At 43.9% G+C, this 12,137-nt stretch overlaps 1 protein-coding gene across 1 annotated transcript; it reads right to left on the bottom strand.

The window, feature by feature from the left end:
• Positions 1-4,757: 4,757 nt before the first annotated feature.
• nr0b2a (nuclear receptor subfamily 0, group B, member 2a) lies at positions 4,758-7,016 on the bottom strand. The gene is made up of 2 exons (XM_080744891.1): positions 6,266-7,016; positions 4,758-5,705 (listed from the first exon to the last, which is right to left on the bottom strand). The coding sequence occupies exons 1-2, from the start codon at positions 6,804-6,806 to the stop codon at positions 5,464-5,466; spliced, it is 783 nt and encodes a 260-aa protein (XP_080601017.1). The 5' UTR covers positions 6,807-7,016; the 3' UTR covers positions 4,758-5,463.
• Between the last annotated feature and the right edge of the window lie 5,121 nt (positions 7,017-12,137).

The raw sequence follows: 12,137 nt of genomic DNA, 5'->3' as shown, positions 1-12,137 counted from the left end.
TCGAACTGTCCTTGAAATTCACAGAACCTCTGCGTGCAGCAGTCACGCTCACTCACACACCTACAGTGTGGTGTCATAACAAGAGGTGGCTCCGTCCGCAACTGTCATCATTGCTCGCATGCGTGACCTGACCGGCGGTCCCCTATATATCTCTCCACCCAAAATAGTCCACTTCTGCACAGACATTATATCGTCGTTGTCGGGTGAAAAACCTTGTATGTCCAAAACCGTTCGTTTTTCGTATTTATCATTTTAAAAATTATTTAAGCCGAGCACACAAGCACACAATCTGCAAGCACACAATCTGCAAGCACACGCCTTGCGGTGCGAGGCGTTGTGTGCTTGTAGATCTGCTGTTTTCACTACTTTTGTGCGACAGCCTTGTGTGATGAAGCAGGGCTTTACTTTGCGAAAGAACATACAAATTTGAAACTTGGAGATACGAGGTTTCCAGCCGACAACGACGATATGCTGACCACAAAATGATATATACTTTTTCCTTCCGTTTTTTTTAGATAAGGAACCTTTTTTCTCTCTCTCTCTCCATCTATTTGCATGCTATTTTGCAAGTTTTTTTTTTTATACTAGCGGTGTCCTGGCTATCACTCTGTGCCGTTAAAAAGACATTGGTGAAACACTCCATGCGACTGTAGCTCAGGCCACCAGATACTGAGAGACTGATATGAAAACATTTTACCGTCCGTGTTGTGAGAGAGTGAGTGAGTTTGTTTATATGCCTGTGTGTGTGTGTGTGTGTGTGTGTGTTTTTGCATGGGGATGAATGATATCTTGCAATTTGGACTACTTTAAACCAGCCAGGTTTAATCCTGTGTACTTTTGTCTTTGAGTATTTTTTTTAAATGTATTTTTAAGCCATATTATGATGTACATATATATTTTTTAAAGTCATTGTTACTTACTGGGCTGTTCAGACCATTTACGGCATCGGGTCACCTTAAAAAGAAGACAAAAAGTATTCTCTTTAAAGTCATACTTTTTCTCAAAATAAAAATAAAATAATATATGTGCACGTCTGTTTTCAAGTCTTAGGGACAGTTCGCACCATGCACAATAGCTATAATGATAACTACCGTTGTGACCGACTAATAGTTCACCATAACGTGAACTATTAGTCGTACGTGAACTCTTGCCATCCGCCTGGGTTAAGAACCATTTTTAAAACTATTATCTTTACAGCTATATTGCTTAGTGTGAAAGGCCCTTCCACGCATGATAAGGTTTCAACTTTGTCTTTACTCTTTTTTCCTATACGATGCACTGACGCAGCTTAGTTCGGGTTAGGGCCACGTAACGTTGTTCGTCTCTTAGCTATTGCAACTATTTTTATGAAGCCTACCTACAGATTTGTGGACTGGACAGACGACATAACTGACTCAACAAGCCTCATCCCCAGCTGTCCTCATGAGCCCCAGTTAATGTGTTGTCTAAAAGAACTGTGTGTGTGTGTTGTTGTCGTTGCGACACCTGTGATTTCCCGTCCTCTTGCACCAGACACCATGAAGCCCTGATTTATACTTTGTCGCGCGCCGGTGAAGCGCACGGGAAACGGCCGATCTACAAGCTCAGAGCGTGTCGCGTTGCGACCCGTTCGGAGCTTGTGGATCGGCTATTTTCAGGGCGCGTCACGTGATGCACGACCAGGTGTCACTCCTGGCTCTTAGTCTGTCAACGCAGGGCAAGTCTGTCAGCCAGTCAAGGTTGGAGTGGGGATAGAAGTATACTCAGATCTTAGGCTTAGGTAAAAGTAGCACACTTAACACAGTATTAAAACATACTAGCATTTGTAACATACTGTACTATTGTAAAGTAAACTTTGTAAAGTAAAAGCCAGCTGTATTTAAAATGTGACTTGTATAAAAGTGCAAAAGTATTGGCATCAAAATATGCTTTAAAGTCACAAAAGTAAAAGTACTAATTATGCCCCATTTCACACGTTTTGTCTTTTCAAAAGTTTTCAACATTTTGTCGATCTACAATCTCGCAGCACATCGCGACGCAAAGCGGTGAGGGCTTGTAGATCAGCCGTTTTCGAACACACACAACAACAGTGTAACCTAGAACTTATATGGTAAATGTGTCATATGTGGCGACACACTGTGACACATTTTTTTCCACACCAGAAAATCAGTTATCTCTGGCAGGCGGCGCGGCCGTACGACGAAGTCTAAACCGGTATGAGGCTTAAGATTACTGCTGTCAGCCAGGCCTGTTCTCCCCCTGAGGTCACCCTGTTGTAGGAGGCAGGCTTTTTCCGCCATCAGCAAAAGAGAGGAACTCGTTTGGCTGGTTCCAACAAAAGAAAAGGAAATAAAATCCTGGGGTTTGTTCTTTGTCATCATCTATTACAGGGGCAAAAAAAAATCGCTGGAGAAAGTTCAGAACTATGATTTCAGGGGTAGCTTCTTTTCTTGGTGTCTTTAAGTCCTTAATTTGACCGTCTTTTGTGTGTGTGGCCCTGTACAGTATACCCCCCCCCCCCCCTTCCTGGCTCCCTGCCCCTTCTGCCACATTCCTGTTTTACCTGTATGTGATATCGTGTTAAAGCGCTGTCTCTTTCACAACTAAAAAAACCCAAGGTAAGGACAAACTGTAACGACCTGTTAAATATTTAAACATTTTTCATAAGCTGTCTTCTTTTTTTTTTTACAACAGTATCTGATTCTAATGAAGTCAGGCAGTTTTAGTTTTTTGAACATTTCATTAGGCATGGACATTTACCACCTGCAACTATGTTTGCATGTAAGTGCAGTGCATCATTCACTGTGTTTAATCTAGTTGCACTAAACTGAAAGCAGAACTCCATGTTAATCTCTCTCTTTCCTTTCCTCTCCTAGGTTTGCTTGCCACTGTTCATTGCTGGTAGACTAAGCAAACACAGGTGAACAACGGCCACAAGAGGGAGACAAAGCATCACTGAAACAAAAAGACAAAACAAACACCGCTTCTATTCACAATTTGACACGTTTTTGCACCGACAGTCGAGACGACAAAGCTACAACTGATCAATTCCCAAGGAATGCCCTATACTCACAATTAACTTAATGCTAAAATCGTATTTTAGCTGCAATTCCATGCATGTTTTTTCCCCCAGCCATGCTTCTCTATCAGTCTGATATACAAGGACAGTTAATAGGCCAATAGCAGAGTTCATGACACAGCGCTCACCGCCTGGCAGGGTGTCTTGTGTGGGGCCATCCACCTCTGTGTCATTGACCCTGTGTGTCACACTGGCACTGTGCTGCACTATGACTGCCGGTTGCAGCAGATTACGTGCCAGTTGCACACGTGTGTGAGCTAAACCAGCTATAGGTTCTCAAGCCTTTTTTGTGTCAAGGACCCCCACACTTTGTACGTGTATTTCAGGGGTGGGCAACTTTGATGATGGAGAGGGCCACTATATTTCTACACTCACTCCATAGGGCCACATTGCACCCTCAAGGACTCTTGAGGGTCCCCAGACCACATTTTGAGAACCACAGAGCAAACCGCTGACCAGAGTTAAATGTAATGTAACTAGAATAGATGTTTGTGGTAAAAAATAAATACAATAAAAACCTAGGACAGGGGTTCCCAAACCTTTTTAGGCCGTGACTCCCAAAATAAATATAATATGAACTGGGGACCGCACCCTGACAAGCACTTGGAATTGTAGTATCACATTTAATGTGACTCAGTTCCACGGATAAATATTGTGAAAATAGCAGATCTATATGCTCACAGCGCCTTGCATGTTCGCCTCTTTGCTTAAAACGGTCTTGAAAATCCTTAAATTGTCACTTTATAAATGTGCAGGTACCCTGTATACACTTATGTTAGTTTGTTTACCTTTGAGTTTTGAGAATAGTTTTTTACATTGAGCTAATCATCTGGGGACCCCACTTGGGGTCCCGACCCCAAGTTTGAGAACCACTGACCAAGGAGATATCATAAATGCTCTGTCTGGGTCCAAACCATGTTGGATTTTAATTGTTCCATAAATAACTAGCCATTAATTTAAGGCTTTTATCTGTTTTACATCACATGTAATGTACTTTTTGCATGTGATATCCCTGTCCCTCATCCCTTTCCTTTGAGGTATAATTTACAGCAGGGTTCTTCAACGTTTTCAGGCCAAGGACCCCTTAGTTGAGAGAGAGATGAAGCGGGGACCCCCACATGGCCCACAACCTTTTCATAGATTCCATATAGTTTCATTGTTTGACAGCACAATCATCAGTGTGCTGTATTTTGGATTCATGTCAATTTGTGTTTTAAAATATTGAACCACTTGAACCATCAATACTTAATAAACTTGACCTTTCACTCTGTACTTAGTCTGCTCTTTTTCCCCTCTACACCAATGCTTGTTGCCGAAAATAGCCGATCTACAAGCTCAAGCTTGTAGATCTCCTATTTTTGGCTAAAGTTCTCAGAATATGGATGTTAGGGTTCAAGTGGTTAATATAAAAAAGGAGAATTCTTTTTTCCATCACTCAAAGATTTGAAGGACCCCCTGTAGTAACTCTGAGGACTCCCTAGGGGTCCCGGACCCCCGGTTGAAGACCCCTGATTTATAGTATACATTAGCAAGACGTCCTGCCAGTTTGACCTTTATTCATTCATACACCATGTTTTGTGTCTTGCCAGATTTGTAAATCCATAAAAAAAAGGGTTAGTATTATCATTTGGATGCTTATATTCTCTTGGTGTGTTCACTTGGATGTGTTATAAAACATTGAGAGATAGACATATTTATTGTACAAAAATATATTTATTTGAAAAAGAAGGAGAAAAAAGCATTCCGTAGAAGCTTATAAACAAAACATATGAACAACATTCAAGCACACCTAAGTATAACACCATTACCTGATCGACAGTGTTAGGATACTGTCATGAATTACGATTATGGCACTGACCTTAAAGGTCAGTCCCATAATCACAAAACGGATACAGTATGTGTGCCACACAGCAAATGAATATCTGTACCGACAGGAATGACCTTAATTCTGATCCTAATTCATCGTTCTGTTTTCCCCAACAGAAAACAATCTGTTCGTGTGCATCAGTTCACATCATTTCTTCTGTCTCCAATGCCATCAGTGCTTATTTTGTGCAGTCCACACTTGACCCAAATGTCTTCTTGAGGAGCTATACTGTCCCAACAACAGGTCAAGAAATAAAGCTTCTCAACAACTTCTCAGCCCACTAAAGTCTGTTCTTAAAACTGTCCCGGAGGGCATTCTAACCACTCAAACCCCCATAATATGGTCGAGCAGAGTCCCTCAGGACTCCACACTAACGTCTTTTCTGTTTAAAGTTAATGTGGGGAAGGCTTTAACAGAAAATAGCTGATCGACGAGCGGCTATTTTCCGCGAAAGCTTTCCCCACAATAATAAGGATGCCGGGGGGTTTAAGTGGTACAGAAAGCGAGCACACGACGGACGTTTCCTCGGCTCCTCTCATCATCTGTAGAACAGCATGTCGACCAGCAGCTCCAGCAGGTTGGTCTCGCCGATGACGGGCCTGAAGAAGAGCTCGGTGACCAGGCCGTGCGTGATGCCCTGCAGCGAGGAGGCGGTGAGGAGGATGCGGGCGAAGCGGCCCTGGTCCCAGGGGTGCAGCGGCTGCACCACCTCCTTCAGGGCGCTGTGGGCCTCCTGCTGCAGGCACTCGATGAACACGGCTGCCTTCAGGTCCGGTACGTCTGGAGAGAAGAGACCAAAGATACGTAAGTGACCAAAATCGGATAAGACGCAGAGATGCTCCCACTGTGATCGTATAAAGGACCACGATGGAAATGTGCACTTGAGACTTTTGTGTGTTTTATCCTTTTGACAGTACAATATCGTCGTTGTCGGGTGGAAACCTTGTATGTCCAAAACTCTTTTATCTGGTAGACTAGCATTTATCATTTTAAAAATTATCGAAACTAGTGAAAATAGCAGATCTACAAGCACACAACGCCTCGCGGTGCGAGGCGTTGTGTGCTTGTAGATCGGCTGTTTTCACTACTTTTGTGCGACGGCCTTGTATGATGAAGCAGGGCTTTACTTCACGGAAAAACATTCAAATTTGAAACTTGGAGATACGAGGTTTCTGCCCGACAGAGACGATATGTTCCAATAAAGGCATGTTTGTCTATTAAAAAAGATCAATGAATCGATCAGTCAAAAATGAGTCTCACTACTGCACACAGAGTGATTGTCGAGGGATTTAATCAGGTCATTAATTTGTTCGCAGCACCAGCAGAGGATAAACACTAACCTGGGTTGAATATCATGGTCCCTTTGAGGTACGCGTATTCCTTGGGACTCAGATCCAAACTCCAGAACTTCTTGAGGCAGGACTTGAGCTTGCTGACGCCGGCCATGGTGGGCTGCTCCCTCTCCGTCTCGGGGCTCTCCTTGCAGTTGAGCAGGATCTTCTTCAGCATGCTGTCGGCGGGGCTGTCGGCCACCTCGAAGTCCACGCCCTCCTGGGCCAGGCCCAGGATGAAGAGCGGCGCCCAGCTGCTCTTGAGGAGCGAGAACTGGTCGTGTGGCGGGAGCTGGTTGAACGCGGGCAAGCTCTTCATGAAGTGAATGGTCTTGACCAGGACCGCGGAGGCCTCCTGGCAGACCTCGGACGGCCTTTTCAAGCACACTGTCCGCCGCGTCTCACAGTTGCACCCTGCGTGTGGCCTGGAGTTGTAGTTGTTGTTGTTGTTCTGGTCGCAGGTGCCGCTATCCCTTCGGCTCAGGATGTTGTAGAGGATGGCGTTTGACTGTCGCTCACTGTGTTCTGAGCAGTGACATCCCTTCTCCATGTCGAAGGCGTGTAGAGATCGCTGCAGTCGCTGGTTTGAAATACTGAATTCAGCTACTGTCCACCTCTCTCTATGTTGATGTCTCTGTCAAGCTCTGTCTGTAGTGTATAGGCTACTGGTGCCTCTGTCTGCTGCGTTGCCTCTATTTATACGACCAACCCTCCCCGGCCTTGGTGGACCTTGACTTGTCAATACTCCCCTCCGGTGAAAAACAACTCGACTGTATTGCTGAGCAACTGACTGAGCAATCCCTGGGAAGCGAAGATAAGCTTTTCTCTCAATGAAAGAGGAACTGCTGGAGAAATGCCTGGGTATCAGGTGCGGTGCGGCCCTTATCTCTGAGCCAGTGTCATTAACCCAGGCAGTACCAAGCTACCAAGGACTGCAGGACGGTAATCAGCCAATGCACCCTGCCAGCTCACGACCAACAGAGGTGGAACGAGGCCAAAGCCAAGACGGGGTTCAATGACCTACAAGTTAAGTCCTTGAGGCGTACTGTATAACCAACCCTTCTTTTTATATTAAATATTATGCTCAGTGAAAGCCCAACTTGTGGGCCCCGGGGTTGCAAGTGGGCTTCCAAATAATTATTGATGATCTCCTCAATGAACATTGAGATGTGCCATCTGTCAAATATACAGGCTACATATACTGTATATGATATTTGGCCTTTTATTGATAGTATAGTAGATTGACAGGAGATGGGGAGAGAGAGAGACGGGAGTGACGCGCAGCAAAGGTCGTCGGGATCGGGATTCGAACCAGTGACAGGCTGTCAGCCTAGGCATTGCAGCCCAGGTGCCCGGACCTCAAGGCACAAGCGTAATTTGTATAGGGTTGATGGGTTTAATAAACCCAAGGGACCCCTATTGGTGACAGTAGGGGGACAGTAATTCATAGGCTATTATATTGCCGTTGTCAGGTGAAAACCTTGTATGTCCAAAACCGTTCATTTTGCATTTTTCATTTTAAAAATGATTTAAACTAGTGAAAACAGCCGATCTACAAGCACACAACGCCTCGCACCGCGAGGCGTTGTGTGCTTGTAGATCTGCTGTTTTCACTACTTTTGTGCCACGGCCTTGTCTGATGAAGCAGGGCTTTGCTTTGCGAAAGAACGTACAAATTTGAAACTTGGAGGTACTAGGTTTACACCCGACAACGCCGATATGTATTTAGCCATTTCCAATATATTAGGGGTCTCTAATCTCCTAATCTATGGGCCCCCCTCACAGCAGTACAGGGCCCTTTTGATCTGAAAACCCATGCAGAATAAGATCTAATTTCGCCCCTGCTTCAAGGCCAGCGGTCCAGGCCACGATCTGTCATATCGTAGTCCAGACATAAGAAAAAAACGAATGAAAAATTGCGAGACACCATGATTCATACATATTGTACATACAGTATGTCTACTTAACAGAAATGGCCTAATCTAATGAAATGCTTGTGCTGTATCTTGAGTGCTCCCTGAATAGGTCTATTTGTTCCCACCAGGAACTCCGTAGAACATGACATGCCTTGGAATCTCAATCTCATCATTATATAATGTACAACAAATCTCTGTGAATTCAATGGCTTTATGGGGTGAGAAGTCACTCCTTTTAATGCTTGATGTTTTAATACTTAACGTTTTATGTGAAGCACGTTGTTGAAACCGTGCTATACAAATACACGATGAGCAACGTGCCTTGCCTTATCCAAGAGGACTCAATCTCAGAGATTACGTCGAACTGTAGGCCTGCGTACATGCTAATTTAAATAGAAGTGTGCCATGGGCACACGTAATCAATTTGAAAAGACATAGCACACACATGGGTGCCGCGAATGCAGTAAGACAGGGGTGCCCAAAAGGTAGATCGTGATCTACCAGTAGATCACCAAGGGTGTGCAGGTAGACCACATCAAGCCTCTAAAATGTATATAATTAAAATATAAAAAGAATATGTCAATATGACATCAAGAAGGGCCTGTCAGCTCCCTTCATGGCTTCTAAAGTAGGCAAATCTCCAATGCAATACTTTGTTCAAGAGTCAGTAGCATTAGAAAAAGAACCCCAAAACCAACCACTTCCATACAGAATGGGATGAAGACATTTCCCCCAGTATTTCCCATTTATTTCCCCCTTACAGTAAGTGTGTTTGTCTAAAATGTAACCAGTGCTGCTGTTCCAAAGACCCCCTCAGGCCCTCAGCTAAAACATTTTGGATGGGTAGATCATGTTGAACTAGTCATTTTAAAAGCAGATCTCATGTCAAAAAAGTGTGGGCACCCCTGCAGTAAGAGATGTGCTCAATTAAATAATTTGTTCAAAAGTACAGCTCATCCTCGCCTCATCAGGAGAACTTATTTCACCTTTTTTTTAGACAAATCTGGGTTGGACATGATCTATGCCTCTGGTCACTGGTGTTGTAGTTGTGAACATCCTTAAACATTCTTGCCCATTACTTACTGTATCACCTCTCACCCACAAATCATTCCATCAAAGGGGGTGGAGACCTCTATTCAAACCCATCAAATTCATAGAATAATCAAATAACCAAGAAAGTATCAGATTCATATAGCAGGCAATTAATACTTGAATACACACAATAAACCACATGAATAGAAAATGTCTCTAACAACATACATGAACCACTTCAGCCCTATATACTGGAGCCTACATTCCGGCCATTTGAAAATAGCCGGATGCGACGCATTGTGAGCTTGTAGATCTGCTATTTTCAAAAGATTTTTTTTTACACATTTTATGCTTTTGAAAACCTGTGAAATGGGACATATTCTCTCTGCTTGGTTAGTACTTTTTGGGTATTTTTGTATTCTGGACTTTTACTTTTACTTACATTGCAGTATTGATACTTGTACGTGTCATAGGCTCTTTAAGTACGAAATGTGAGTACTTTTTGCACCACAAGACCTCGTCTCTGTAGGCTGTGTCATCATAGTTGTTGGCAATCCGGACAGTTATTGTCACGTTGTCAGCAATACAGTATACATATTTGATGATGACATTGGAACTGTGGGCTCATGTGCATATTTACATCACAGTACATTATGTGCTGAAATAACAACTTCTGTGACGTCTGTGAGTCTTCTCCATGCATTATCAGTGGACACACAGCGCAGGAAAAACGGAAACTAAAATGAATGTTGTATAACTCAGCGATTTAACTGTGGGTTGGTGTGGAACCACTGGTATAACTTGTTTGAATAGAAACTTTATTGTGCACATGGCAAAATGTAGTAGCAACAGATGTCTATCTAAGATTAGACTTACTGCACCTGGGGCAGCATAGGAGAGGAACAGGTCTTAAACATGACATCATCAATTTTGTCCCATTATGACATTCACCATGTCTTGTTTTCTCTGACTGCTACTGTTTCCTTTAGTGTGAAACTTGTTATGTTCACAGAAATGTTTCATTTTAGTGTCACCAGTATATTCAGAATTGCATAACGCAAAAATACATTTTAAAACGTAACGCCCTGGTAAATGGACTGCATTTATATAGCGCTTTTCTCCAAAGCGCTTTACAATGTACTTCACATTCACCCATTCACACACCCATGCAAGGCACCAACCTGCTCACCAGGAGAAGTTAGGGGGTTCAGTATCTTGCTCAAGGACACATAGCCAGGTGGAGCCGGGAATCAAACCTGTTCCCATGCCCGTGTGCAATTTCAGATTGATTAACCAGAGAAAGATGTATGAGAATGGCCATGTGAACTGAATAATGTCCCCACCCACAGATTTGTTGTCACTGAAGTCAATAGCCATGTGCATTGTCAGATCGACTGGTCAACCCAACCCACCTAGGAGAGAAATTAATGTGAATGGAAAAGAATAGAGGGTCTTAAGTGAGTGAGAGTTCACTGGTGGAAATGCTAATACACATTTTAAATTAGGTGAAAAGTCGGCCTCCGTGGTCCCTGCATAGTGTGGTCAATGCTCATGTGCAATCTCAGATCGATTGGTCAACCCACTGAGGAGAGAAACAGACAAGGACAGTTTTCTTCATTTTATAGATGTAAAGCTCTCCCATTAGCCTCCTGTGCTCCACGATCAGAACAGAGAGAAGGCTTTGCAAGTGTTTAATGAAACTGAGAAAACAGCCCAGCACACATTAAATGTCCTTTTCACTCTGAAAAGCGTTGACAACGTTGAGGAAGACCATGTCAGGTTCATAGGTGTCCATTGCTGTCTGTGTAGAGCTACAGAAATGAAAAGAACCTTTACTGTGTGCTGGCTGTTTTCCCAGTTTAATGATATTGTTTCATGATAAAGACCCTCATGTACCGGTAGGAGACACAGAGGAGACTCTTTGGCCCCCTTTCCACCAAAATAACTTTGGTTCTATAACTGCTTCTGTCCTAGATTCTTGGAAGTTGGAACCTTGGTGCTTTCACGGAACTGGCGGCCATTTTGGGGGTTCCAGTTCCGAACCAACTTTTAGGGTTCTGAACCAATTCATTTTCAGTGGAAACGCTCTCAACTGGTTCAATATTAGGCGGGGGAAAAGAACTGAATCGGTTCAACCCCGGTGGAAAAGGGGCCTTTGTTTCTCCTGTCGGATACATGAGGGTTTTTATTATTATGAGTAATTGATAGGAAATAAGATTTTTGGGGGGTGAACTCCTCCTTTAAGACTGTTTCTGAATCTGGAGTGTTGTGAGCATTCTGCTTTGCAGTGCTTTTTAGCAAGTGTTTAACCCTATATGCCAGGCAGAGAGGGATGGATTGGGCGGACACACACACACACACACACACACACACACACACACACACACACACACACACACACACACACACACACACACACACACACACACACACACACACACACACTACTACGCAAACGCAAACCGGTGTCCAACACCACCAGACAGGCTCTGACTTGGAACCCTCAAGGGGAGGGAAACGGTGGGGCGGACCAAAAACACCTGGTGCTGGAATATCTCCAGGCAGACACCAAGGGACTGGGAGTGGGATACACCACCTGGTCCCGGATAGAAAAGAGCTCCAGTCCGGAGGTCCCTTGTTGACAGCCTATACCAGATACGTGCACACACAGACTTGAGCCCCTGCCCCTTTACTGTAAAAAGTGCCCTCTCCAGACCATACATGCAGTTTTCACTATGGTGAAAGAAATGCAAATGCCCTTTCCATGCTATACCTGAAGGTCCAAACTTCTCTGTGTAGAAATCCATGCCGTTATGCCACATCTCCGGTATTGACTTGATTATGCTTAGTTTAGTTTGGTATGAAGTACTGAAAATTGACGACCTCCAAGCTCACAACGCGTTGCAGCGCCCCTGCTGCGCGTTAGAGAGGCC

The sequence above is a fragment of the Nannobrachium achirus genome (assembly GCF_963921795.1).
Source record: "Nannobrachium achirus genome assembly, chromosome: 2".
NCBI lineage: Eukaryota > Metazoa > Chordata > Actinopteri > Myctophiformes > Myctophidae > Nannobrachium > Nannobrachium achirus.
The sequence above is the reverse complement of the archived record's forward strand: the minus strand, read 5'-3'. Positions and strand labels throughout refer to the sequence as shown.